Source organism: Pelobates fuscus, chromosome 8, assembly GCF_036172605.1.
Source record: "Pelobates fuscus isolate aPelFus1 chromosome 8, aPelFus1.pri, whole genome shotgun sequence".
NCBI classification, from domain to species: domain Eukaryota; kingdom Metazoa; phylum Chordata; class Amphibia; order Anura; family Pelobatidae; genus Pelobates; species Pelobates fuscus.
The window spans coordinates 19,798,261-19,825,084 of NC_086324.1; the positions used below are offsets into that span (position 1 = coordinate 19,798,261).

The 26,824-nt window shown below is 44.4% G+C and overlaps 1 protein-coding gene across 1 annotated transcript in view; it reads right to left on the bottom strand.

The window, feature by feature from the left end:
• Window positions 1-26,824, bottom strand: part of LOC134571224 (lactase/phlorizin hydrolase-like) — a 64,991-nt gene that overhangs the window by 26,974 nt on the left and 11,193 nt on the right. Inside the window, exons 2-6 of the mRNA XM_063429394.1 lie at window positions 17,795-17,865; window positions 13,440-13,517; window positions 11,405-11,519; window positions 9,225-9,303; window positions 7,633-8,308 (exon numbers count right to left, since the gene is read on the bottom strand). Coding sequence (XP_063285464.1) covers window positions 7,633-8,308; window positions 9,225-9,303; window positions 11,405-11,519; window positions 13,440-13,517; window positions 17,795-17,865 — 1,019 coding nt within the window. The remainder of the gene's footprint in view (window positions 1-7,632; window positions 8,309-9,224; window positions 9,304-11,404; window positions 11,520-13,439; window positions 13,518-17,794; window positions 17,866-26,824) is intronic.

Consider the following 26,824-nt stretch of genomic DNA (forward strand, 5'->3'; position numbering starts at 1 on the left):
ACTCACCACCATGCTCCGAGATCAGCGGATACAATATAAATGGGGATTTCCCTTTAGCCTGCAGGCGAAGGTGGACAACACATGGCACATTGTGCGCTGGCCAGCGGACGTCCCACGATTCTTACGGGCCGCAGGCCTCCCAGCAGTAACAGTATCTAATTGGATCCTTGAAAGACAACCAACGCGCCAGAGTGCACCACGTGAAAGACCGGGCACCGGCCTCACAGGAGTTGGATTCCGCCGGGGTGGCCCGGACAGCCATGAGGAATGAACTACCCTGGGGCCGAAACCCGACGAGGTGGGGAACCAGCTTTCGGCCCGACACCCCAGCCCTTTACAAGGACACTCCACCGCACCTAGACGGGCAGCCCTACCCCCCCCGGGTCCACGTCGGAGACTGGCCTGCCTATCCAGCAACCATTTGATCCGGAGCTGCCGCAGACCCTCTGGGTATGTACTTGACCCCTTACTTTGGGCCCCTACTCCTATGGAACTGGCCAGAAGGGCATGATACTGTAACGGGAGGGAACCATACAACTGGGGCGGGGGGCTCTGGTGGGTACACGGAACACCCGGGGAAGCATGAGGGAGAGGTCATACCACGCTATGCATGCCCAACAGTTAGCAATGTGCAGTGGCTCGGGACAGTTCCTGAACTCACCCCTACATGAGCCATTTCTCGCCTGGAGGCGCTGCCCCCCAGACCCTGCCAAACCCAGTGATAACCTAGTATGTAGGCAATACAGCCTGACCCATGGCCTACTGAATGATGTAAGGGTGGGAAAGAAGTGACCCCTGGGGAGGGGGGCTAAAGGGAAAATTGTATGTTGTAAAATGTTATACACCGCTCTAAGGTTTAAATTGTTTATAATGTTTATCAGTCTTAAACTGTATTTGACCGCACACGCACCCACACGGGAGGGAGGGACACCCTACAGCTCCCGTTGGTTGGGGGAGGGAGGGCCGGGACGGGAGCCCGGGGTGACATCTGGTCCCCATGGGGACCATAGGGCTACAACGCAATAACACGCACCTGCCAAGGGACCATTACAGCCCGGAGAGGCACTTAGGCGGATTACGGGGTACGACCCCAAACGAGTCCCCCGAAACGATGAGAACGATTCCGACTAATCCTGATTAGTGGGCTGGGATCCATGAGAGCAGGGTAACACCTACGGAGGCACACACCTGTACGGGCGACCCACGTGCCCCTTGTAACTGACTCGCGCAACACGACTATTCGGAGGCAACTCTGGTGACACACCCGGAGGGGACTTGACACCGGGGGGCGACTAACTCCGAAGCGAGTACCTGTTACCTACCAAACGGACTGACCCCCCCACTGACACCGAACCGACTTTACTTCCCACCCCCTCATATACCCTACCCCCCCCCCCCTACTTTGACGACCCTACCCCTCCCCAACCCCTATGCAGCCGGGGATGGGCCCCAAAGATGAACTGGCACCGCTCACCCTTTGGTCAAATAACGTTAGAGGCTTGAACGTGCCCGAGAAACGAACCCAAATACTACGCACCCTATGGTCGGAGCGTGTCTCGGTCGCGTTCCTGCAAGAGACCCATTTCAGGGGAGCGGACGCACCTACTATTAAGAACGGGAGATACCCCACGGGATTCTATTCGAACCATCCAGATGAAAAGAAAGCGGGTGTGGCGATCCTATTCTCCCATAATATCCCGTTCATATGTACTGAACAAAGACCAGACCCGGGGGGTAGGTACTTGTTTCTCAAGGGGACTATAGCACAACAATCTTACACGTTCGCCTGCCTTTATGCCCCGAATCGCAACCAACACGTCTTCCTCACCAAAACTCTTGCAAAACTAGACAAATTCAGGGAAGGACTCTTGGTTCTAGCAGGAGATCTTAACATGCCGCTAGACGCTAGATTAGACACCTCTAGAGGGGAAAGCTCGATACCAGGTCATTGTATACGCGCTGCCGGGAGGGCTCTGACTCGGTGTGGCCTAGTCGATTGCTGGAGGGCGGCAAATCCTGACTGCAGGGACTACTCCTATTACTCAGCCGTGCACCGGCGTTACAGCCGGATTGATTACATTTTTGTGGCACAAGAAGCCCTGCCACTGCTCCGTAAGGCGGCTATAGGCTTAATGGCGGGTTCAGACCACGCCCCGATTACTGTCCAGATACAATCACCACTGTACAAACCCACTGAAAGACAATGGAAGCTAAATGAGAACATGCTCCTACACCTAGGGGACACAGACCCGGCCAGACAAACACTACAACAGTACTTTGACACAAACACTACCCCAGATGTACAGCCGCTGATAGTGTGGGAGGCACACAAATGTGTCATACGGGGTCACTATATTAAGGTCTGCACACAGCGAAAGAAAGACAACGCACGCCGACTAAACACACTGAACTCACAAATCGCGACCCTAGAGCAAACCCACAAGCAAACTCAGGACGAGGATATATTCCTCCGACTGACGACGCTACGGAAACAAAGGAGGGACATACTGGCCCAGGGCCTCCTGCGTACCATCAGGAAATCGGCTAGGTTCTTTTATGAACACTCCGATAAGAGCGGGAGACTGCTGGCCCGCCAACTCCGAGACCGGAGGAGGGCGAGCCACATCCACAAAATTAGGCCCAAGGACGGGACGGAAACCCGTCTACCAGCCGGGATTCAGCGAGCGTTTGTAGACTACTACACAGAACTGTATAATATACCTCAAAATGCATCAGACGCTGCCCGTGCACTACGCTCGCGACGAATCACTGAGTTCCTAGAACGCAACATCGATGCAAAATTGACCGCGGAAATGCGAGAAGACCTGGAACGACCCCTGTCGGCGGTAGAGCTAGAGGCGGCCCTTAAGCTTTCCAAAGCCCACAAAGCCCCGGGCCCAGACGGCCTCCCCCTACAGTATTTACGCACGTTTAAAGAGGTTTTGCTACCACACCTTCTGCTGGGCCTCAACTCCATACTGGAGGGTGGCCGTTTCCCCACTGACACCCTAGCAGCCATAGTTACCGTGATACCTAAAGAAGGGAAAGACCCGGCGAATTGCGCGAGCTACCGCCCTATCTCTTTACTAAATGCAGACCTGAAGCTGTTTGCGAAAGCCATAGCCCTGAGAATCGCGAGCCACCTCCCACACCTCATACACCCGGACCAGGTCGGATTCATCCCGGGTAGGGAGGGGAGGGACAATACGATCAAGGCCCTGAACATTCTCCACTTAGCACGGTCGCAGCGTAGGGAACTCCTACTATTGTCGACCGATGCCGAAAAGGCCTTCGATCGGGTGGACTGGTCGTACCTGGAGAGCACCCTCTCGCACATGGGCTTCGGCCCCAACATGCTGTCCTGGGTGCTCTCCCTGTACACTAGTCCCACGGCGCGGATCCGTATCAATGGAGCACTGTCCGCCCCTTTCCAAATCAGGAATGGCACTCGGCAAGGATGTCCGCTTTCCCCCCTCCTGTTTGCCCTCTCCCTGGAACCATTCCTGGGGGCGGTCAGACGGAACGGGGGTATATCCGGCTTCTCCCGTGGTCGCCACGAATACAGAGTGGCAGCATACGCTGACGATATGCTGTTTTTCCTCACTCAGCCACTGATATCACTGCCAAACCTCCTCACAACATTCCAGGAATTCGGAACACTCTCCAACTTAAAACTCAATACAGATAAATCGGAGGCCCTCTACCTTCCCCCCCCGCGCGGCCCCCCACCTCACTTATACTCCCAATACCGCTTCAGATGGTGTGACACCAAACTGAAATATCTGGGAATCTGGCTGACCAAAGACACATCCCAATTATACCTACACAATTATCAACCATTACTGCACTCCCTGATGGCGGACATCAAGAAATGGTCCCCACACTATATCTCCTGGTTTGGACGCATAAATGCGATCAAAATGAACGTGTTGCCCAGGATTCTATACCTTTTCCAAACAGTACCGATCACCGTGCCCAAAGCCTTTTTTAGCTCCCTGTCAACAGCTATTAGACAATTCGTTTGGAAAACCCGCCAGACCCGGATTAAAAAATCCACGCTAGAACTCCCAAAGCGGAAAGGAGGCACAGGTCTGCCCTCCATTGAGACCTACTACCGCGCCACACACTTGCATAGACTGGCAGACTGGCACGTACAACACCCCACAAAGCACTGGGTAACTCTCGAGCTAGATCAAGCAGACAGAAAAATCCCCTCCAGGCTGTGGCTACACACCGCCACATACTCGGACCTACGCACCGGTAACCCCCTAATTGATGCCTCGATCAGGGTATGGACAGCCGTACGCTACAGACTTAAGCTCACTACCTCCCCTAGCCCATTAACCCCCATCACCTATAACCCAGACGTGGCGGACGCACTGACACAACGTGATTTAGCTGGTCTCCAGCAGACGGACTGGATGTACCTGCACCAATGGTGTAATACGAGGGGACTTAAACCGCTCACGGAATTATGCCCAGACAGGCCTCCGACGCTACTCGAACGGTTCAGATACCACCAAATACACACATACTATCACTCCCTACCTGGACGAGGGCACCTACTCAGACCCCTCACCAACTTTGAACTCCTATGCACACACAGACTACAGGTACACAGAGGTATCTCCACCATATATGCATGGCTCATGGCCCAGGCCAATGGGGATGTAGAGCTCAAGTTCAGGAGGCACTGGGAGACAGACTCAGGGGAAACACTCACCTCACAGGACTGGGACAAGATATACACTCTCACCCATAAATGCTCCATTAGCTCGAAGTATCAAGAGCTAAACTATAAAATCTTGACCCGCTGGTATAGAACCCCAGACATACTACACTCCATGGACAACAACACACCAGACACATGCTGGAGATGCGGCTCACACAGAGGCACATTTATCCACGTATGGTGGGAATGCCCCGACATCAACCCTTACTGGGAGAGAATCAGGGTGGAGATAAACAAAATTACAGGATCAGGGATGCGCTTAGACCCCCTAACGATGCTGCTACACCATACCCCCGCACCCATAAAGACCTATAAGAAGTCCTTAACTTTACCATTGCTTAATGCGGCTAAGGCCCTTCTCCCCGCAATGTGGAAGCAGGGAGGGGCGCCAACCCTCCAGCAATGGATAACGAAGGTGGAGGAAATCCACGCGATGGAGACCCTCACGGCGGACCTGTATGGCAGACAGGAACAGTGTGCATTGACCTGGTATCCCTGGGAGGTGTATCTGGCCAAAGGAACCACCAATTCACGCGGCATACCCCAAGGGCCATAAGGGAACAACCAAGAGCCAAGCTAATCTTGACCGGCTCCCCCCCCACACCCCCCATCCTTCACCCCTATCCCGGACTGGACGACAGACATCCCCCCTACGACTGACACAGACAGACCCTTAGGAGAGACTCACTGACATATAAACACGAGACGCAGGACTTGAGGGACGATGTAGGGCATGGTGGACGTAAGCCCTGAGATCACCTGAACATCGCAATACTCCTGACTACCAACCCAGATCCCAGACCGGCTCGAGTCCCAAGGTGACGCTAGGGTACGAAACGCAAACATACCCCCAACCTAATCCTCACTCATGTCAAAAAAGAATGTAGAAAAAGTAAGCTTACAGGGCCCTTGCTTACTCAACCTAGAGGTTAACATGGGGCGGTAATATGGGCACACATGAGTACTTCTTACCCCTGAAGTGTTCCCTGACAGGGCGGCTCAGCGATGAAGCCTGGCAATACTATGTTCCAAGGGCACACTGTTGATGTAGATAAACTAGCTGCCATTAGAAGTACCGAGGGGATACAGTACGACACACTAAGATTAATCGCAGTGGTATTGCACCCACACTATTGTGACTCAGAGTCGTGTTAATATAGGGAACAAACAGCAGAAGTCACGGAGTGAGACCTAGTGATATCATTCAGGTGGAAAGAGTCACGCAGAACACCACCTCCGCTGCACTACACGCCTCACAGTCTATGCGAATTGTTGACACCGTTTGATTTATTAAGTATATCTTACCAACCGATCTGACGAACATTTAGTATGTAACCGTTTAATGATTGTAAGTTGCAAATTACAACTGTACGTATGTTTCCTGACGTCTCTGTTCCGTACCTTGCTACCTACCATATGTGTAAAAAACTATTTGAAAAAATAAAGATTGTCTAAAAAAAAAAAAAAAAAAAAAAAAAAAAAATATCAGTATATGGGTAAAAAATATCAAAGTTTGGCGCTCATTCTACCAATTTGTCACAAGTGATTGATGCACACAGATGTCTCCATAGCATCATACTGCAGGACGGTAGCCTGCCCAGAACAGGCATCGGCTGAAGTGTGATCGCGGGGCCTTGACGGGGCTCTCTCTGGGCCATAGCGCTTTGCCCTGCGGAGAACTGCTGAAGTACAAGCTACTCCTTTAATTGTACTATCCTTGGCCCGCCAGCCGGACCCCCAGAGCAAGTGTTGGCTGAGCGGAACGAATTGACGCAGAGGCGGACTACGCTCCTGCAAGCCCAAATGCAGTGACAAAGCATGAAACCGCTGCATAATACATAGTAATGTTTTTATTTGCTCCTGTGCCTATTTGCTCTGCCACCACTTAATGTTTAGACCACTGTCAAGCCATTGCATGCCTATATATTGCGCAGCTGAGGGTAACATAAAGTTTGAAAATCTTCATATGTTCAGCAGACATGCACCTGAATAACAGGCTAGCAATGCACAGTATAATGATACCTTAACTAGTTCCCTGCCACGTTAATCTAACCACTGTGCCCTTATATATATATATATTATCCTGCTTATTACCTAAAAATGTGCAGCTAACTGGTGCATATACTCAACATGTATTCTTCAAAGCATGTCCTAATTGTGCAGACATGTGTACCTAATATTTTATTTTATTTTAATGGCCATGCTGGGCTATAGATAAAAACTTGTCATGCCAGATAATCTCCCTCCTGATGCCCATTGCAATTTGTAACAAGTCTCCTGTACCTAACGCATAGTCTAAGCTACCATATTATACTAATTATTTAAAGGAGCTCAACGTTAACATTTTGTGTTACTCATCATTATCTTATGCCTAGCGGGACTTTTCAGTTGCAACTAAACGGTTAAAACTTGTTTGAATATACATATAAAAAATGTGCATGCTCCTCAAATGTCACTTCCAGTTTTAGACATATTGAAGCTCGCCCATGATGCTGTGACTTACAGAATTCTTGTTTGTAATCTTCACAAATGCACAACCAAAATAAAGAATTTAAAAAAAAAAAAAATATCAAAGAATAGTAGCCTGTCTAGGGTTTTTTGTTTTTATTTGTTTGCATACGGATGATAACCTATATTAAAAGCCATTATTTGGTAACTGATATAGCGTGAATAGCATATAAATAGGGTCACAATTCAGCATTTCAGTAAAGCCTTTTTTAAGAAGAAATATGGAGGGAAAATACACGGTAATATCACTTCTCAAATCCTGATATGTAACATATTGCTTTATACAAAAATTAGAGCAGCAATACCACTTCCAACTAAATCAACTGATGTAAACTTTAATCTTTTATTGCAGCATTGTTATCTTCATAAAAATGTAATTCTACTCAACTTACCTTGTAGGAGGCACTTCCTGGATCTTTAATGCCAGGGGCATGCTCTCCAGTGCCATAACCAGCATAACTAACAACCCAAGGTTCATGGAATGTTAGCCAAAATTTCACCCGGTCACCAAAATGTCTGAAACAGTAATCGGCATAGTCCATAAAGGCATCAATAATGATCTCATTCTGCCAGCCTCCGAGGTCTTGCAAGGGTTGAGGCAGGTCCCAGTGATACAAGGTGACCATTGGTTCAATGTTTGCATCTCGCAGACGGTTGATTAATTTATTGTAGTATTTCACTCCTTTGGCATTCTCTTCAGTGTTGAACCCTGTTGGGAAAATCCTGGCCCAAGATAAAGAGAACTGATATGTTTTGGCCTGCAAACCCTTCAAAAGATACACATCATAGTCAGTCTTGTAGTAGCTGTCACTGGCCACATTGGCGGTTGCGTTGTTATCTGCATGGTTATTCTGGCCAAATGTGTCCCATATGCTTTCTCCTTTCCCATCTTCTGCCCAACCTCCTTCCACTTTGAAGGCCGCAGTAGATGTTCCCCATGTAAAACCACTGGGAAATGTGCCCTGGTGGAAGGTGTCTCTCTCAATGACTGTCTGGTTAGCAAATTTCTCCCAAACTGTGTTGTACGATGCTCGTGAGGACAATGACCAGCCTTTAGGGGTTTCTACACTACAATAATACAAGGAAAATAGTATTAGTACCAATTAGTAATAGAATTGGTTATAATTACACATACAGATTTACTGTTCTTAATATTGTTTATAAATTATAAAGGCAGTATACAAAATTGTTAAATAAGTGAATGAATGAACACAGATATTCTACAGCTCTGTACAATTTAACAATCAGTGGCTAGTATTGCAAATCTAAAAGCTGTGTGGATGAACTATAACAGCACTGACTGTTATGGAGGCATTGACTCTACTGATAAATTACACTCATACTAAATATATTAAAAACAAACTGGGTTATTTACTCAATTAAGTGAGAATTCAAGGTGTATTCAAAGTGAATTTCCCATTTAATGCCAGAGTAGCTGAATGTAAAGCACAACTGACTAAGATAATGTTTCCAGTTGGCTGTTTGATCTTAAATTGAAAATTTACTGTGAATTTATCCTGAATTTTAATTTTATTGTAGTTTTCCTTGTGCAGGCAATGCTTGATGCTGGCAACATGTGAGGAGGCTGGTGGCATTAAATGTATTGAATTACACTTTATGTTGCTCATTGCCATACGTAGCATTCCATTACTGTATATTAATAGAATTATTTATTGCTACATAAGAGAATATTCGTCAAAGTCTTCTGAAAAGTGACGGTTAAATTCCATAAAATTGTATGGGTTTCTTTTTAGAAAGTCCTGCCAGTTTTTGCAGCAATTTATATTCCAGAAAACTGGCAAATTTACAGTGGTGAGAAAAAGGGAAGTCAAATAGAACTCAAAAAACGATTAGGACACAAAAAAAACAACAGATGAAAATAGCCAACAGATTTAAGAAACTGTGCCGCTTATTAGACACAAATGTGTTACGACATGTCATTAAATCTCATTGTATCTTTAAGACGCATAAAATACTCACATACCTTTTCTTACCAACTGCTGATTGGTCTAAAAACGAACTGATGTCATATCCCATGAACACGGCTCCGGATTCTGTCAACGCTGCAATTCACAGAAATTTTATGAACCTCCAAATTCCATTTATATTACACTTTTTTCTTTCTTTCTTTCTGAATCTACCAGTCATACCCACCCTTGATTGCTCTAAAATTAAAAATGCTCCAATGGTTCCATGTGCACATTGCTAAAGCAAAAATATAGGGACCTCTCTTGTGACCTTTTCTTTAATAGGATTGTACAAAATAAAATAAAGAAACAAAATTTCAGTTTTGACACAAGAAAGGTTTCATTAAAGTAAGTTCATTAAAGACGGACTCTCTGCATATCTGTTTTTATCAAACTCAGACTTTAAATACAACAAAATGAGTAGACGTAGCAGCTAGAGCCACCATTATGGCTAGTTTTAGATCACTGGGAACTGGGAACTTTGAAGGATGTACTGTGGCTATATATAGTGACCTTCCATTTTTTGTTTTAACTGAGAAGAGGCAACTGGCTCCGGCAGCCAGGAGAAATAGAAAGAACAGTCCATTAGATAACGATGGAACGCAGATGGCTCACTTGTGGTACAGCAGGGTGCCAACATACTCACCCTATCCTCTGCAGAAGATCCAGAGGCATTCCTCCAGAGTTTGGACTTACCACAGTTCTCAGGGATGACCCACAAAGCTTTACAGCAAGACGGAAGAGGCCACAGGGAAGATAGACCAAGAAGCTAACAGGGAGGCACAACGCATCGGCGGACAACTGGTTCGCAGTCAACCGATGAAACATGTCGTTGATAGTTAAGTTGCTACCACTATACAATGTTATAATTTTATTTCTGTATTTCTTCTTAGGTTTGATTTTCTATGCTTACTGATTACAAATGTTCCACAGACAGAAACATAGCCTACCTATATAATGTTTAATTGAGGATATCATAGTTTGGCAGTCTAATTGAGTAATTTTTACTTACAGATAGAGTGAAAATGCAATTTAGTGAATTTTCATTACTCTTTCACTTTGACATAATTTTACCGTCTTGCTTGCCACTTCATTTGTAAAACCGATGTAATGTAAATCTGCCCAATTTTTATAACTCATATAATGGTGAAGTTGTATACCGTATATAATATTCTCCATTCCCGTCTTCCTCCTTTTTATTTGCCTTCCTAACCTAAATTGAGTCATTTATTGCTTCCTTGTTCCATATTTTGGGTGCTCCATTGCAGAGTGATCTAGATATTATGACAATATGCGTACTGTAATTATCACTCTACCTATCTCATGGCAACTATTGTCAGAAACAGACCATAAAATCTTATAACTGAAGTGTTGTGTCAAACATTTCCTTATATATTTATGACATATAAGACCAGTAAACTGAGTCAGGTGGACAATTGTGTAGCTTTTGCTATTGAGATTTACTTTCATTGAAATTAAAATAATTTCCACACTGCTCCACTGTTAATAAGTTACTGTAATTAATCTTACCTTTCAATAACTAAACAGAACGTGGAACTGAGAAAGATTTGAAAAGCACCCATCATCTCCCATTCTATGATGTGCCTACAGCAATGATAGCTAAACAGCTCTGGCTTACTGTGAGTTACTAGGAAGGTGCAAGCATTGTGCATCGAGATTGTTGTCGTATCTTAATTGGTTTATTACTGGGTCTTTGGATGAGTTGTATCCCCAGAATGGAGGCAAGTGTCACTAATAAAAAAGAGGGGTCAAATTCTAAAAGTTGAACAATCCCCGTGGAAACTAATGCTTGAACTTTGCATTATTCTTAGTGTCACTTTTTATAAGTCCCCACTGTTCTATTAATAAATGCTAAATTTGAATTTTTGAATGCAAGAAAGTTATGAAAAGCATAGAATCCCAATCTACGCACCCTTTTTTTTTTTGATTAATATTTACCCACGTACCTGCTTTGAGTAATTATACTGCTCTCTATCTCTTTTGGCAAGAACTTGTTTTATTCCTATCTCATTCTTATCCACAGATACTTAGCTGAATTCCTACTGATTGGTTTTATGATCAATATCTGCATTACTGCTTTGATGGGTTAATCTAGTACTTGTGGCTTTTTTTGAGAACTCTCTTTAAGTTTTGTGATAATGAGGCGGACTTTGTCCCAGAGAAAAAGCTCACTTACCTTCAGATATTTTAAAGATTGGGGTGTATTTTAATTCCGTAGTTAGAGTGTTGCAATCTTTTAGTTTCAAACTGAAAACCAAAACACTCTGTCCATGGCCAATGTTCTGCTCAACCTACAACCAGCGAGAGAAAGACAATTTGGACAAGCATTCCTTACGGTAAGTACTTGGCATTATAAGTCACACACTGAATTATTGCTAAGCTGTGAAAAATGATACGCAAAACAAACTGAGTTCAATTTACCATTACGAATGCAGAGTCATAACTAATAGTGCCAAAGATGTCAAGGTAATGACAGACAGCTCATATATTAAAGTTAAAAGTCCCTATTTTAGAGCTTTATTACATCCCTTGAGTATAGTGTGATTGAACATAATCAAGCAATGTACAACATTTTGAAAAATAAGCGAATAATATGACAGGAACGTGGCAGTTATTTAGTTTAACTGTAAAGCCGAACAGCAAATACTGAGATTTTGTCACAAGCCAATAAATGATGCAAAGTTAGCTGTGTGCCGATTGTCTAGGCCCAAACAGCCTTTTTGTCTTATTTGCAAAATTACAGGAGGAATTTGGGGATCCTTTTTTATTGGGAAGAAGATATGTTATGCTATGATTATCTTGTTTATTTTACTTTTGTTTAATATGTTAAACGCTGTAAAATCTGCAGGCTTTTGCAAACACTGTTCGGGAAAACATTTTTGTACTTGTTTGCCTGTAGTTAAATAAAGAATAATAATATATTTTTTTTTTTTTAAAGTGCCCATTTTATTGATCGTATAGAGTATTATTAAGGAAAATGATTCATGATCACCAGAGATTGAATGAAAACCTCAAATTGAGGACCCCATACAAATAGGACCCATCATTATATCCCTCTACATCTGTCTAGGACTAGCGGTTATTGCGTATTTGCACATGTGTGCACTTGCATTGTCAGCCGAACAACGGGACACCGCCGGACAGGAGATCCAGCATCTACAGAGACGCCGAGATGGGCCGAGAGGAGGTCTGACAACATCATGCAGACCGAAGAGAGAGTAGGACCTGGCAGAGCCTATTGCAGTTTGGTTTGCTTAATAATTAATTTATTGATGTTGCTCCTTTGTCCTCTGCCTTCTCTCTGCTGTGGCATTACACAATAATAATTTTACAGCTGGCATGTATGCCCTGTCAGGGTACGCTAGGATACCCCGACTGGCGGTGACCACATAGAGTTCCTTCTCATTACAGGATTTACCACATCCATGTTTTGTTTTTAATTTATTTAGTTTGCGGGGGGAGAGCAATATTTCCCTGTTTGCAGCTGTAAAAAGCGACATCTGTAATGTACATTCCAGGCACCACATACCTACATACAGAATTAAACACTCAAACTCCCACTACTCCTGGACGGCAGCAATGACTTCAGTACACATCAGTCCCAATACATTTAATAAAAAAACAAAGAAAAAAAGTAACTTGCGATTAACTTTTTCTTAGATTTTTAGCACAAATGCCTAGCCAGTACGCCTAGAAAACTACATATACTAATTGTCGTGATTCAGGATGAGAGGTTTGCTTGTGAGAGTGACATAATAATGAAAACAGGCACAGCTGTATGTAGTGACTATATGCTACGAGTCCCCATTTCTGAATGGTTTGACACTCTCCGGGTTTCCCTGGGCCTTTTTAATTCCGATATTGCCAATTCGTAATTACTCCTTTAGTATTAGTGATGTCAATTGACTGATGTCCTCATTAAATATGTTTTTTTACCCAAATAGCTATGAAATTCTGCTCTAGGTATATATATAGCAGAAAACAGCCTGGAAATGAGTTGCCTAGACACCTAGGTAACAGTGAAACTGGGCAAAAATGGTTTAACTAGTTTCAGTGACAGGATGGCAGGGGATTCCTAGTGCAATGTAGTGGTTATGGTGCCTAGCCTAAACTTTCAACCCGAATCTTGTTAACAACAAAACAAGCGAGAAAGTCAGAGAGTTCAAACTAACATATAAACGATATCCATCATTTAAGAATGTTGTTCTTACCTTTTCCTTGTACATCTGTAACTGCATTCCATCTTGGCAGTTGTAGTTTACATTCAACGCGACAAAATCAACTGATTTCTGAAATAAAAAGTAATTGTGAAAATGAGTTGCAACAATCATCACTCTCAGTCAGACATAGCTTTGCTGAGAAAGATGGTAGTTACAGTTAATAGCATCATAAATGTGCTTTTTTCATACGTTAGGGTTATGAGAGTTTATGTTAGGGGTTATGATGCAATCTTGAAATTGGTAGCAGTTCAAATCCTTGGCATTTAACCTGTTCTTGGTGTGGTTTTGGGTACCCCAGGACAGCTCTGCTCATGCATTGTTTATCTTCTTATACTCAACTCTGTTTTGCAAAGTTGTTTTCTGACATATATTATTATTATTATTATTATTATTATTATTATTGCCATTTATATAGCGCCAACAGATTCCCTAGCGCTTTACAATATTGTGTGGGTGTCTGTGGGGGTAACACGCATGCACGTCTTTCGCTATAATTTCACCATCAAGGTGAATCACTAAAATGTAAATTGGCAGGAAAAATTAAAATTTTAGGACAAAGTAGCTGAATTTAAAAAATTTTGCAGATTTGGAAAATTATTCCAGTTTGGCTGTTAATACAAAACATTCCAGACAATCTGCACTTTACAGGATTCAGTGAGGCGTACACTATAACAGATGAGATTATACTGCCCTGGAATTTGGATTTTATCTTGTGATTTGCTTAAAGGACCGCTATAGGCACCCAGACCACTTCAGCTTAATGAAGTGGTCTGGGTGCCTGGTCCAGCCACTACAGGGCTTGCGTGCTTCTCACTGTGAAAATCACAGTGAGAAGACGCCAGCGTCCATAGGAAAGCATTGTGAATGCTTTCCTATGAGACTGGCTGAATGCGCGCGCGGCTCTTGCTGTGCATGCGCATTCCGCCGAAGAGGAGGAGAGGAGGCGGAGAGGAGGAGGAGAGCTCCCCGCCCGGCGGGAGGGGGACCCTGAGGGTGGGTGCACCCTCAGGGCACTATAGTGGTCCTTTAAAGAAATATGTATGAAATTTACACTATAGTGGTTACAGTTTATTGACACGTTTATGAAGAAGGATGGTTTTTGGTAATTAGTAAACTTGTGCAATAATTCGGCCGGAATGTTTCTCTTTAAAAAAATTCCTTTTAATCCACACCCAAAAAATCCATCCATCCATCTGAGATGTACCTGTAAAGTCTTATCAATTGAATAAGACACCACAGGTGAATCCCGGACAGATCATTTGGTTCAAGTGTAGATTAAAAGGAATTTGATTTGGACGAATCACTCAAAACTAGTAAGTAAAACAAAAGTTCTTATGATGGACATTTGAATGCCTCATATCCTGAGAGAGGAGATAAGTGACACAGAACAAGTATTTTATCTACAGTGTACTAGTGTGTTTTTTTAAAATCTTCAGTAATGTAATTTGTTGCGTCTTTGGTTGGTTTTGGTGAATTTATACCTTAGTGAATAACGGGCTCTGAATCTGGCTCTGTATTTTGCAGGGTGAAACGTCACCTTTTAATTATGACAATATAATATTTTAGCCTAATTCTAAAACGTACTTATTTAATTTCCCATCAACTAGGAGCATCGATAACCTCTACATTGAGAGCTCAGATCTCTTATTCCACAAAATGGTTAAAGGAACACTATAGGGTCAGAAACACAAACGTATATTCCTGACCCTATAGGGTTAAAGCCACCATCTAGCCCTCCTGACCCTCTCTTGCCCCCCTACATATAGTAAAATCCTACTTATATTCAAGTCTGCAGCTGCTTCCTCTGCGCCTGTCTGCTGACATCATCACAAGTTTTGGTCTGAGCCAATCACTGTCAGGATCCTATCCCGACAACCAAGGTATTGTTTTATTTCATTGCTGCAATACCTGTTTCTCACCTCTAGTGGCCTCCCTAACCACTAGTCAATTCTCAGTTTCTCTCACCTGCCTCATATAATCTTTCAAGTCTGCTATAAAAGGCCACACCCAACTCTTCTCAGGGCCTTTACATTGAGGGCAGTGTTCTGACATTGAACTTCTGATCCTGACTCCTGAAAACATCCTGTATCCTGTCTCCTGAAAACATCCCGTATCCTGGCTCCTGAAAACATTCTGTATCCTGGCTCCTGAAAACATCCCGTATCCTGGCTCCTGAAAACATTCTGTATCCTGGCTCCTGAAAACATTCTGTATCCTGGCTCCTGAAAACATCCCGTATCCTGGCTCCTGAAAACATCCCGTATCCTGGCTCCTGAAAACCTCCTGTATCCTGGCTCCTGAAAACATCCCGTATCCTGGCTCCTGAAAACCTCCCGTATCCTGGCTCCTGAAAACATTCTGTATCCTGGCTCCTGAAAACATCCCGTATCCTGGCTCCTGAAAACATCCCGTATCCTGGCTCCTGAAAACATCCTGTATCCTGGCTCCTGAAAACATCCTGTATCCTGGCTCCTGAAAACATCCTGTATCCTGGCTCCTGAAAACATCCCGTATCCTGGCTCCTGAAAACATCCTGTATCCTGGCTCCTGAAAACATCCTGTATCCTGGCTCCTGAAAACATCCCGTATCCTGGCTCCTGAAAACATCCCGTATCCTGGCTCCTGAAAACATCCCGTATCCTGGCTCCTGAAAACATCCCGTATCCTGGCTCTTGAAAACATCCTGTATCCTGGCTCCTGAAAACATCCCGTATCCTGGCTCCTGAAAACCTCCCGTATCCTGGCTCCTGAAAACATCCCGTATCCTGGCTCCTGAAAACCTCCTGTATCCTGGCTCCTGAAAACCTCCCGTATCCTGGCTCCTGAAAACCTCCCGTATCCTGGCTCCTGAAAACATCCTGTATCCTGGCTCCTGAAAACATCCTGTATCCTGGCTCCTGAAAACATCCCGTATCCTGGCTTCTGAAAACATCCCGTATCCTGGCTCCTGAAAACATCCCGTATCCTGGCTCCTGAAAACATCCCGTATCCTGGCTCTTGAAAACATCCTGTATCCTGGCTCCTGAAAACATCCCGTATCCTGGCTCCTGAAAACCTCCCGTATCCTGGCTCCTGAAAACATCCCGTATCCTGGCTCCTGAAAACCTCCTGTATCCTGGCTCCTGAAAACCTCCCGTATCCTGGCTCCTGAAAACCTCCCGTATCCTGGCTCCTGAAAACCTCCCGTATCCTGGCTCCTGAAAACCTCCTGATCCTCTATTGAGACTCTGTGTGTCCCGTCGCCGAAATCCTCCTGAAACTCCTATCTTCAACTATTGCAACTCTGCATGATCCTGTAAGCAACCTGTACTATATTATACTGAAAGTACTTACCAGCTTTAACCCTCTCAACCCTGTATCATCCTGAACCTGGCTGCAGTGTGACATTCCACAGATTATTAATCTACTTGGAAATAACGTCAAACCTACCTGTATATAAAATACTTTATTCCTTTGCTCTCAAAGATATCCTGTTTGTGGCATATTGCCTTTATTCTGTTTTACTCTCAATTTATTCTTTTTGGTGCATATTGCCTTAATTCTTTCTTACAAGTGAATTGTTATGTTAAAAAAGACAAATAAAGTTTCAACCAATAACCCTGGCAATCGTCTTCTCTCTGATCCTGGCTCAGGAACATGACAATCACAGTGCTTCCCTATAGGATTGGCTAAGACTGTCAAGGAGGCAGATCAGGGGCTCCTTCATTAGCAGGTCTGGAACAGGAGATCTGGGCTGGCTAATGTCAATTCTGTGCATATTTAGCACACTGACATTCATTGGCTGAGTGCCCGACTGACACTCTCAGACAATGAATGAGATACAGGATCAGCACCCAGCTTATACGACTCTGCAGAAGCCAGATTTCAATCAGCATGAGAGGAAACCAGGTTTCCAGCAGTAGCATTGTAACTAGTGATGTCCCGAACAGTTCGCCGGGAACTGTTCGCCAGCGAACATAGCTTGTTCGTGGCGAACGCGGTGGGCGAACATATGCGATGTTCGGTCCGCCCCCTATTCGTCATGGAGGTGGAAGGGTCTGGGAGGGAGGGTCTGCTGCTGATTGGCTGGAATGTGTCTGCTGACTGTGAGGTACAGGGTCAAAGTTTTCTCAATGATGACGAATAGGGGGCGGGCCGAACATCGCATATGTTCGCCCGCCGCGTTCGCCACGAACAAGCTATGTTCGCCGGCGAACTGTTCGGGACATCACTAATTGTAACCACTAGTGGTTATAGTGCTTGGACTAACCCTTTAACAATTTAAGAACCCAAAGTTCAGAAATGCATTAAACCTCCTTTAGCATTCATTCTTATCATCATTCATGGATGAATTATTATCACTTTACCAGGAAGTTGGGCTGAAGGGACAGTAAGGTGCTCAGTACAGATGGCTCCACAGCAACAGATAGCTCCCCACCTAAAAAAAAACAAGAACATATTTCATCAGTTGTGCTACTGAAATATTTCCATGACGATAATAGGCAGAGAACACAAAGATAAGATAGTGTAACCCTGACTAGAATTACAACTTTGTACTGTCTCAATTTCATGGGACCTCACAACTCAAACCAAGAAGACCACAGAGAAACAGTCAAAGGTGTCAGGAATCAAGCAATCCAAATCAGAACACTGTAAAACAAGCAGATTGCATTAAAAAATATATTAATATGTGTCATCTAAGTCAGATAAAAAAAAAAAAAAAGATTTAAAGTAACACTGCTAAAACGGTTTATTATTATTTAAAATGTTACATCTATTATAGCCACTGGGGGGATAAAATATAAGAATAAATAAAGGGACATTACACTTCGAATTATGTTCTTGTTTCTGGGCCTGCACTTGTTATCCTGATTTCCACTTATCTGTGCACAAAAAAAAAACACTCTCTCAGTTATGGCCTATTGAGCTATAAAACAACCAGGACCGGATGTTTGATTGACAGCCAGGAGGTTAATTTACAAATTATATTAAAATCTGCACTTTTTGTAGCTAAAGTGCTTTACGTGTTTGGAGTGTTCCTCCTCAAGAATAACTATCTATGACATTAATTAGCATACATTTAGTTAGAGTGTAATTCCTAATTTAGATACAGTATATATGCAGTTTTTCAATGTCTACAACAAGTGTAGGCAACCTTTGGCAATCCAGATTTGGACTACATCTCCCTTGATGCTTTGCCAGCATAATAGCTGTGAGAGCATTACGGTAGATGTATTCCACGGCATCTGGAGTGTCGAAGGTTGCCTAACTCATGGTCTACATGGTGATGTAAAGACTGAGATGGTCCCACTCCTTTAACCTACAGTTTAATGTGACCACTGTAAACACCTGAAACCAGGTCTGGTACTAACGATAGACCTTAATTCAGATCTGGACTGGGTTATAACTGTTAATCCAGCAGCAAACCTTATTTATATAACTTTGCCTTATACGTGCAGTCTGAACCATCTTTGAACAGGTGGATAACTCGAGGGCGTGAGAATGATATTTACACATATTTCCCCATAATTACACAAAGAGCTTAAAATTAAAAAATAAGTTATGTTTCTGTGAACGCCTCAGTATGACATTTTGTTTCTTTACGCCATATTTGTTGTTATATCTTGTGATCAGAGTTTGAATCAGATGCCCCTTACAAAGGTCACTTTGAACCAATTATGAATACTAGGTATCACGCTGATCGGTAATAAATATCTTATCAGCCTTTTAAATGCTTTATCAGTAATTGATACTGTCTCATGACAAATATGGCTTATCTATGTTCAGAGTTCCAAGTACAAAACAAATGTAAAATATCAGGATAAATGTTACCTTGGGATAATCTGTAAGATTGGTTCTGAGGGGTTTAGTAACTAAACAGCAAGCTATTGTGACTTTGACCTGTCAGCTATAGTGAATTATACGCATATCCCAAAACATGTGGAACCCAACAAACAGACCCTTCTGTGGTTTGACACTCCCTGTCGCTTACCTTACAGTCTCAGAGCCTAAAGCTCCTTCGCAGTCCTTTTGTTAGCTCTCCTAGGTAATTATGTAAGAGTGTCACCTGATCGCTCTCAGCCAATGAGCTAACCCCTGCAGCGCCAGGTTTAACTCGGGCAGAGGGCTTCTAGTTCAAAAATGGTTGGATTACATTACAGAATGCTGTAGCAGTTATGGTGCTTAGAGTGTTCCTTTAACAAGTCATAACATCTCAGTATAGCACAAGGCTAGGAGAGGACAGATAAAGTTGTCCACCTTCTTGGTATTAACTTGCTCGCTATACAGTGTAGAACAAGAGGAGCTATTGGCAGAATCTATTTATTGGAGCCCTTTCCCCTGCTCCCTATCCATAAAGGGAGAATGTTGGTCCTGGACACCCATGCTCATTTGTAATGATCATGGAGATATTTTGTCATACATAACAATAGTTCCTTATAGGTGAAAAGAACGATTTGCTGTCTTAACTTTTTGCAATGTGTTTTGCCCAACGGTTAATGATTCCATTACATGAGTTCTAGCAGGGAATTGGTAAGTGACCTCCACACAGTCATTATTATAACAAAAGATTATATCCTGCGTCCTTTGACATTAAAGGACCACTATAGTGCCAGGAAAGCATACTCGTTTTCCTGGCACTATAGTCCCCCTCCCGCTGGGCTCTGGGGAGAGAAAGGGGTTAAACTTACCTCTTTTTCCAGCGCCGGGCGGGGTGCTCTCCTCCTGCTTTCCTCCTTCTCGGCTGAATGCGCATTCAGCCAGTCTCATTTACAATTCTTTCCTATGGATGCTGGCGTCTTCTCACTGTGACTTTCACAGTGAGAAGCACGCAAGCGCCTCTAGCGGCTGTCAATGAGACAGCCACTAGAGGCTGGCTTAACCTCAATATAAACATAGCAGTTTTTCTGAAACTGCTATGTTTATATAAAAAAGGGTTAAACCTAGCTGGACCAGGCACCCAGACCACTTCATTAAGCTGAAGTGGTCTGGGTGCCTATAGTGGTCCTTTAAAGAGAGTTTAGTTTAACACCACTAAAAGTGGCCCAGCGATGTTTAACAATGATCTGCAGAATTTGTCAGCTGGTGGCTGTAAAAAAATGCTAACTACTATGAAATTACATTGGATATAAAGTAAAATTAGCCAGAATGAGCTTTTTAGGAAGTGAGGGAGCATGGCCTGTGAAAAAGCACTGGTACCTAAAATTAAATGGGCAAGCCCAAATGATACTGTTTAGTATTATATTGTGACAGCAATACGTCTTATTTAAAAAAAAAAAAAAATTTTTAACCAGGTTTCGTGTTGATCAGTCATACATTTGTTATCATAAAGACATTATCTGTTATTGACACTGTTATGACATATATTACTTATCTATGTGCAGAGCTCTAAGCACAATAAATTACATCTCAGGGATAAATCTGTTACCTTGTGATAACTGTGAGGGGTTTATTTACTAAACAGTATGTTCAGGTGGATTTACAACAGTAAAGAGAGAATATGTGTCAAAATAATGATTACTCCCTTTTAAGATTGATGCAGGAGCGTCTGATAAAATTTCTGTCCTGATATCTTACTATCTTTCCATTTCAGTTGATTTGCAGCCTTCTTATAACACTGTGAAATATTTTAGAACTTTATGGTGAAAGCAAGGGATACAGCAAAGGGACATGGAACACAGCAAAATGGACAGAGGGATGAGGAATGAAGGAATCAGCACAGTTGACAGATGGACAGAGACCAAGGGCCACAGTAAAGAGGACAGAAGAGCAGAGACCATTAACAAATACATGGGACTTAACTCCCTATAGACTGAGATCCTCATTTCCTTACTTTTCTTCTATAGAAATCCTTAGAGGCTGACAATATCCTGTAGTTCCCTTCCCTAAGCAATGTGCATTGGTAACACTGAAATTTCAGGTCAGAGAGTGAGGCAGAATGATAAGCGAAAGAAGGAAACAGCAAAGAGGACAGAGTTACAGTGGTGCCATGAGGAACATCATGCAATTAGTTGGAGTTTTGTCACAGATATCCATTGTTTGACTTACTGTGAAAGTCCCTCAATTTACATCAAGATATGACTTTAAATAGAAGGTTTACCCCGGGCCGTCTATAATATGAATAGGACCCTGGGCAAAGCATTTTCTTGGGCCCCCTGGAAGAGGTCTTGTCTTTTTTTTTTCAGCATGCGCGCTAGCAACCTCCCACATTTGTTCGAGTGATCATAAAAAGAGACATGCCAATTTTAATCAGGGTGCCTCATATCACACTCTTGTGAACTTCCCATACCACAACCGGTGGCATTTCCGGGTTGGCCTTCTCCTGAAAGTAGTGCTTTAGGGTCTCCTGGACCGATGGTTCCACCTCGGCGTCTAGAAGGAGTGCACCGTTCAATCTCCACATGCGCTCCGTAGGTCTTAAAAGTGGGGAGGCCATCTGAAAGGGAGACCAGCGCGTGATCATACCAGGTGATGTTGCCAATATTGACATCTCTGAGGTGTCCCTGGTATATGAACTGGTAATCAATGTGGGTGTAGAGATCGTGCACCAAGGAGTAGTACGTGTAGTCCCTACCCTCTGGGTGCGTGGAACGCCAGCAGTCCACCAGGGGAAGGAGTCTCAGTGCCCTTCGGATAAACCTGTGGGGAACCGTGCTCAGTCCACGGTAGGTGTCCCACTTAGGTTCCAAGGGGACATTAATGTCACCCCCCGGCACCAACGCCCCGTCGGAGAAGTCCACCAGGAGCCACAGGGTGGAAGATAGGAAGACATGCTGCCTGGCATTGGGAGCATATACTGTGGCGAAGGTGTTTGGCTGGGAAGCAATGCGTCCTTTTACGAAGAGTTATCGACCATCCGGATCCACCTTCTGCTTGAGCAACGTGAAGGGTGTCGTGTGGGAGAAGAGGATCGCTACTCCCAATTGCTTGGTGTAAGTGTGGGATGCAAAGTAGCCTTGGGGGTAACGGCAGTCCCATAGAATTGACTCATATAAAGTGAGTTTCTTGGATCATAGCCACCAACGTTCGGAATGCCCATAGCTCCCTGAGAAGGCGAGAGCACCATTCCCCCTGGCCAAGATAAGAGGGAATCAACTAATTTTATGTAAATATATATATATATACCCTGTTCCAAATTATTATGCAAATTATATTTTTCTCATTTACCTAAATAATTTATGTAAATAACAGTCGGCATAATTCTCATGTTATCAACTATTAAGAGTACAATTCAAATTTTTTTGAACAAACCTACTCATGATAACAGTTTTGTTTTTTTTTAAAACATAAAAAACTTACAATGCACTGTTCCAAATTATTACGCACAGTAAGTTTCAAAACACTTTATAGGTTGTAAAGAACTGAAAGTTGTCATTTCCTGGCTAATCATGGCAGCATCACTTATGGGTAGCTCCTCCCTTAGCAGTCACAGGACAGGAATTAATTAGATTAATTAATTAGACTGATAGGTATAAAGAGTCCCTCCTCCCCTTACACCTCTGTCTTTTTTCCTGTCCTTAGCAAGTTTCTACAGGACTTTTTACATGTTATTTTATGGCCGCCTTCCTGCGTTTGTCGTGGGTTCGTTCCAAATGAAGTTTAGCCTCTCTTCATTTGAAGGACCCAGTAAACAGCCTGCATGAGCAGGACTAACTGGGTCAGGTTCAGCGTAAGTACTGAACTGCTGCGTGGGATTTGGTGTTCTGAGGGAAACACGGCTACAGGTAATCTGAGACTATGGGGTTGGCTATCCTTAAAAATTCCCCTTGTTGTCAGCTTGCCCCTATTAATTGGGGTCCCAAATCCCCCCCCGCCCCATACCTTGATGGCAGTTCCTTTGAATCCATGCTGAGTGTTTCCCCTGTAGGGTGATCTTGCTCTATGTTGGTTTTGATCTGATGGATTTTTGAGTGGTCTCCTGGGATTTCTGGGCTTCCTGGTGCCTTTCTGCGTCATGGAGGCACTTTCCCGACTGCCTGTGGCCCCCTGGGGGTTCGGGTGTTGTGGCTGGAACGCAGTGTGCGCTCCAGCAGACTGCCTGGTGGTCTCGGCCGGATCCGGCGAACCCGGAAGTGAATTTCAGGCCGGTCGCGAGCGTTTGGAACGCATAGCATGCGTTCCAGCGGTCTGCGCATGCGCGGTGCCGGATGCTTCCCAGCTCTATTTAAACTCAGTGACACATCTTGCTCTGCTGTATCAGCTGTTTGTGAGCTGGCTTTTTTTTCGGTCCTGAGTTCTCTACAGTTTCTTCCTTGGCTGTTATTACCTGGCTGCCTTCTCTGTCATTGAGGTAGGATTTTATCTCTTCTGTGATGCTGATTTGGGGGGTTTCTTTCTTGTCAGTTTGCCTCTGCCTCCTTGGGAATTGTGTATTGAATTCCCTTTGATTCTCCCTTTCAGTATGTATTCTCCTTCTGCCTCTGCAAGATCCCTCTCTAGAAAACATAGGTGAGCCATTTAATTTTTTCTATGGGGGGGTTGTTAAAAGAGTGCCAAACTAAGCCTGTAATATATGTTATATATGGCTTTATTTCAGCCCCAGCAAGCATCTGGATTCCCCAGCAAGGAAATCAAGGGAAAAGTCCAATAAATGCATTAATTGTTCGTCACTTGCTCCCCATGTAAGGAACCTTTGCAGGGAATGCTTATTGGAAACGGCAGATGCCCCCAGTGGGGGTTCCCCACAGGATGACCTTAAACGCTGGATTTCTCAAGCTATTGCTGAGGGCTTTAAATCTACCACGGTGTCTAGTGGCCCGAGTAAGAGACGCAGAGCGGAACCTCAGTCTTCCAGCTCTGGAGAAGACCCTGATGTATGGGAGGTCTCAGATGATGGTGAGGAGGAAGTTGAATATACCTCCAGGTCTCTCGACTCGAAGTCTATTGATAGACTTATTACCCTTCTCAGAGACACTCTTAGTCTCACGGAAGAAAAGTCTCTAGTGAGAGAGGCTGACAGGTTCTTTGAAGACCTAAAACCAAATAGACCTACCTTCCCGGTGCATTCCTCGATCAGGGACATGATCCTTCAAGAATGGAATAAGCCAGAAAGGAAATCCACCTTGAAAAATAAATTCACGAGGATTTATCCTTTCTCTGCCGTGGACTGCTGCCTGTGGAATTCAGTTCCTAAGATTGACGCTGTGGTGATTCATATGGCAAAGAAAACTATGCTTCCTATTGACTCCATGGCGTATCTCAGAGAGCCTATGGAAAAGCGTATGGATGGAGATTTGATTAAAGCCTACTTGGCACTGGGCTCCGCCCTTAATCCGGCAGTGGCTCTGACCACTCTCTCCAGGGCCTTAAGAGTGTGGCTCGCTAATTTGGAGGAGGACATTAACCGGGGTGTCCGTAGGGAACATCTTTTGGAGAGCCTCAAGGACTTTGGCCTTGCCACGGAATTCTGTTCAGGAGCCTCCCTGGACATTACTCGCATGATTGCCAAGAGTATGGCCCTGTCTGTGGCTTCTAGAAGGGCCTTATGGCTTCATTCGTGGGGAGCGGACTATGCCTCTAAGGCGTCCTTGTGTGGCCTTCCATTCCAGGGGGATCTCCTATTTGGCAAAATTCTGGAGGACGCTATTCAAAAAGCTGCTGATGGGAAAAAAGCGTTTTTGCCTCAGGGGAGCAGAAAGAGCTTTCCCTCCTCCTGGAAGAATAAGCGCTTCAAGGATCGGTCCTTTCGGGACAGCAGAAGCTATAAGCCGGGAAGGGAGTACTCCAGGAATTCTTCATGGAAATCCTTCTCACACTCTTCTTCCAATAAGGCTTCCAGAGGAAGAGGAGCTAGAACCTCTGGGAAGAGCTTCTGAATGTCTTCAGGCCCATTCGGGGACTGTGGGAGGAAGACTGAAGTTCTTCTACCCCGTGTGGGCCAAAAATATTTCGGACGTGTGGGTCACTTCCATCATAAAGGAGGGTTACAGGATAGAATTTTCCTCTCGCCCAAAATCCGCTTTCTTCAAAAAATCCAGGGTGTTGTCAGGCACCAAACGAAGGGCCATGAGGACCTGCATTTCTACTCTTCTGGAACAAAAAGTGGTGGAAGAAGTTCCAAGACAGGAAAGGTTCCTTGGGGTTTACTCCACAGTGTTCTTGGCCCCAAAACCCCAGGGAAAGCGTATCATCTTGAACTTAAAGGTGGTAAACTCCATTCAAAATGGAATCATTACAGACCATCTTGAAGAGCGTCAAAAGAGGAGACTGGATGACCTCCATAGACTTGAGGGACGCCTACTACCAAATCCCCATAAACCAAGATCATATGCAGTTTCTCAGGTTCTGGGTGCTAGGAAGGCACTTTCAGTTCCGGGGACTTCCGTTTGGCCTCTGTTTGGCGCCAAGAACATTCTTGAAAGTTCTTGTCACTTTGATAGCCTTCATAAGGGAGAAAGGAATCAAGGTCTTCCATTACCTGGACGACATCCTTATCGTAGGTCCATCCCAAAGGATGGTAGCTCATCATACGTTGGTGTCTATGAACATTCTTCAAGACCACGGTTGGCTTCTGAACGTAGAGAAGAGCTCCCTGATTCCTTCTCAGATGATCATATTCCTCGGAGCAGTGATAAACTCCGTATCTGCCCATGTGTTCCTGTCTCCAGAAAGGGTCACGAAAATCAGAGACAAAGCAGGGAAGCTACAAGGTCTCGAGACTGCCTCTGCAAGAGAAGTCATGAGTCTCCTGGGCTCCTTGACATCAACTATTGGGTTGGTAAAATGGGCCCAGTGGAAGTTCTGTCCGGTCCAGAATTGCTTCCTTCTCCAGTTCGACAGAGTGGGAACAGATTGGGAGCAAAAAATCTCTCTACCCCTGCCCGTGAGGAAAGGGTTGAACTGGGGGAAGAACAAGAAGAATTTGGCAGCAGGCTTCCCGTTGGAAGAACCTCCTTGGAAGGTTATTACAACACATGCCAGTTCTTTTGGATGGGGTGCCCACTTCAAGTCCACTTGGACTCAAGGGCCTTAGCCTCAGCACTCTTAGGGTTCAGTCTTCGGCCCTTTCATGTCAGGGCTCCGCGGGCGGCTGTGAGGGGAGGCTGCAATCCTCTCGCAGCACTCACCCTCGGTCCCCCCTCCTCTTACCGGTAAGCGAGCGGCGTCCTCTCCCCTTGACACGCCGCTCGCGTCCTCCTCTCCTCCTCCCAGCGGCAGCATGTCTAACGCTGCACGCTGGGAGCCGTCACGAATATCAGAACGCCGGGGTCACTCACGTGACCCGCCGTTAAAGCTACAGCGCAACAATCACAGTGGGGGGTATAGATATCCCCCACGTGTGTTTGTTAATACTGATTGGAAGTTATCCAATCAGGATTAAGGCTAGGATTTATATACTTACCTTTCCTGTCTCTCAATGCCCTGTTGTGGTCTTTGCTTACTAGTATTGATACTGAACT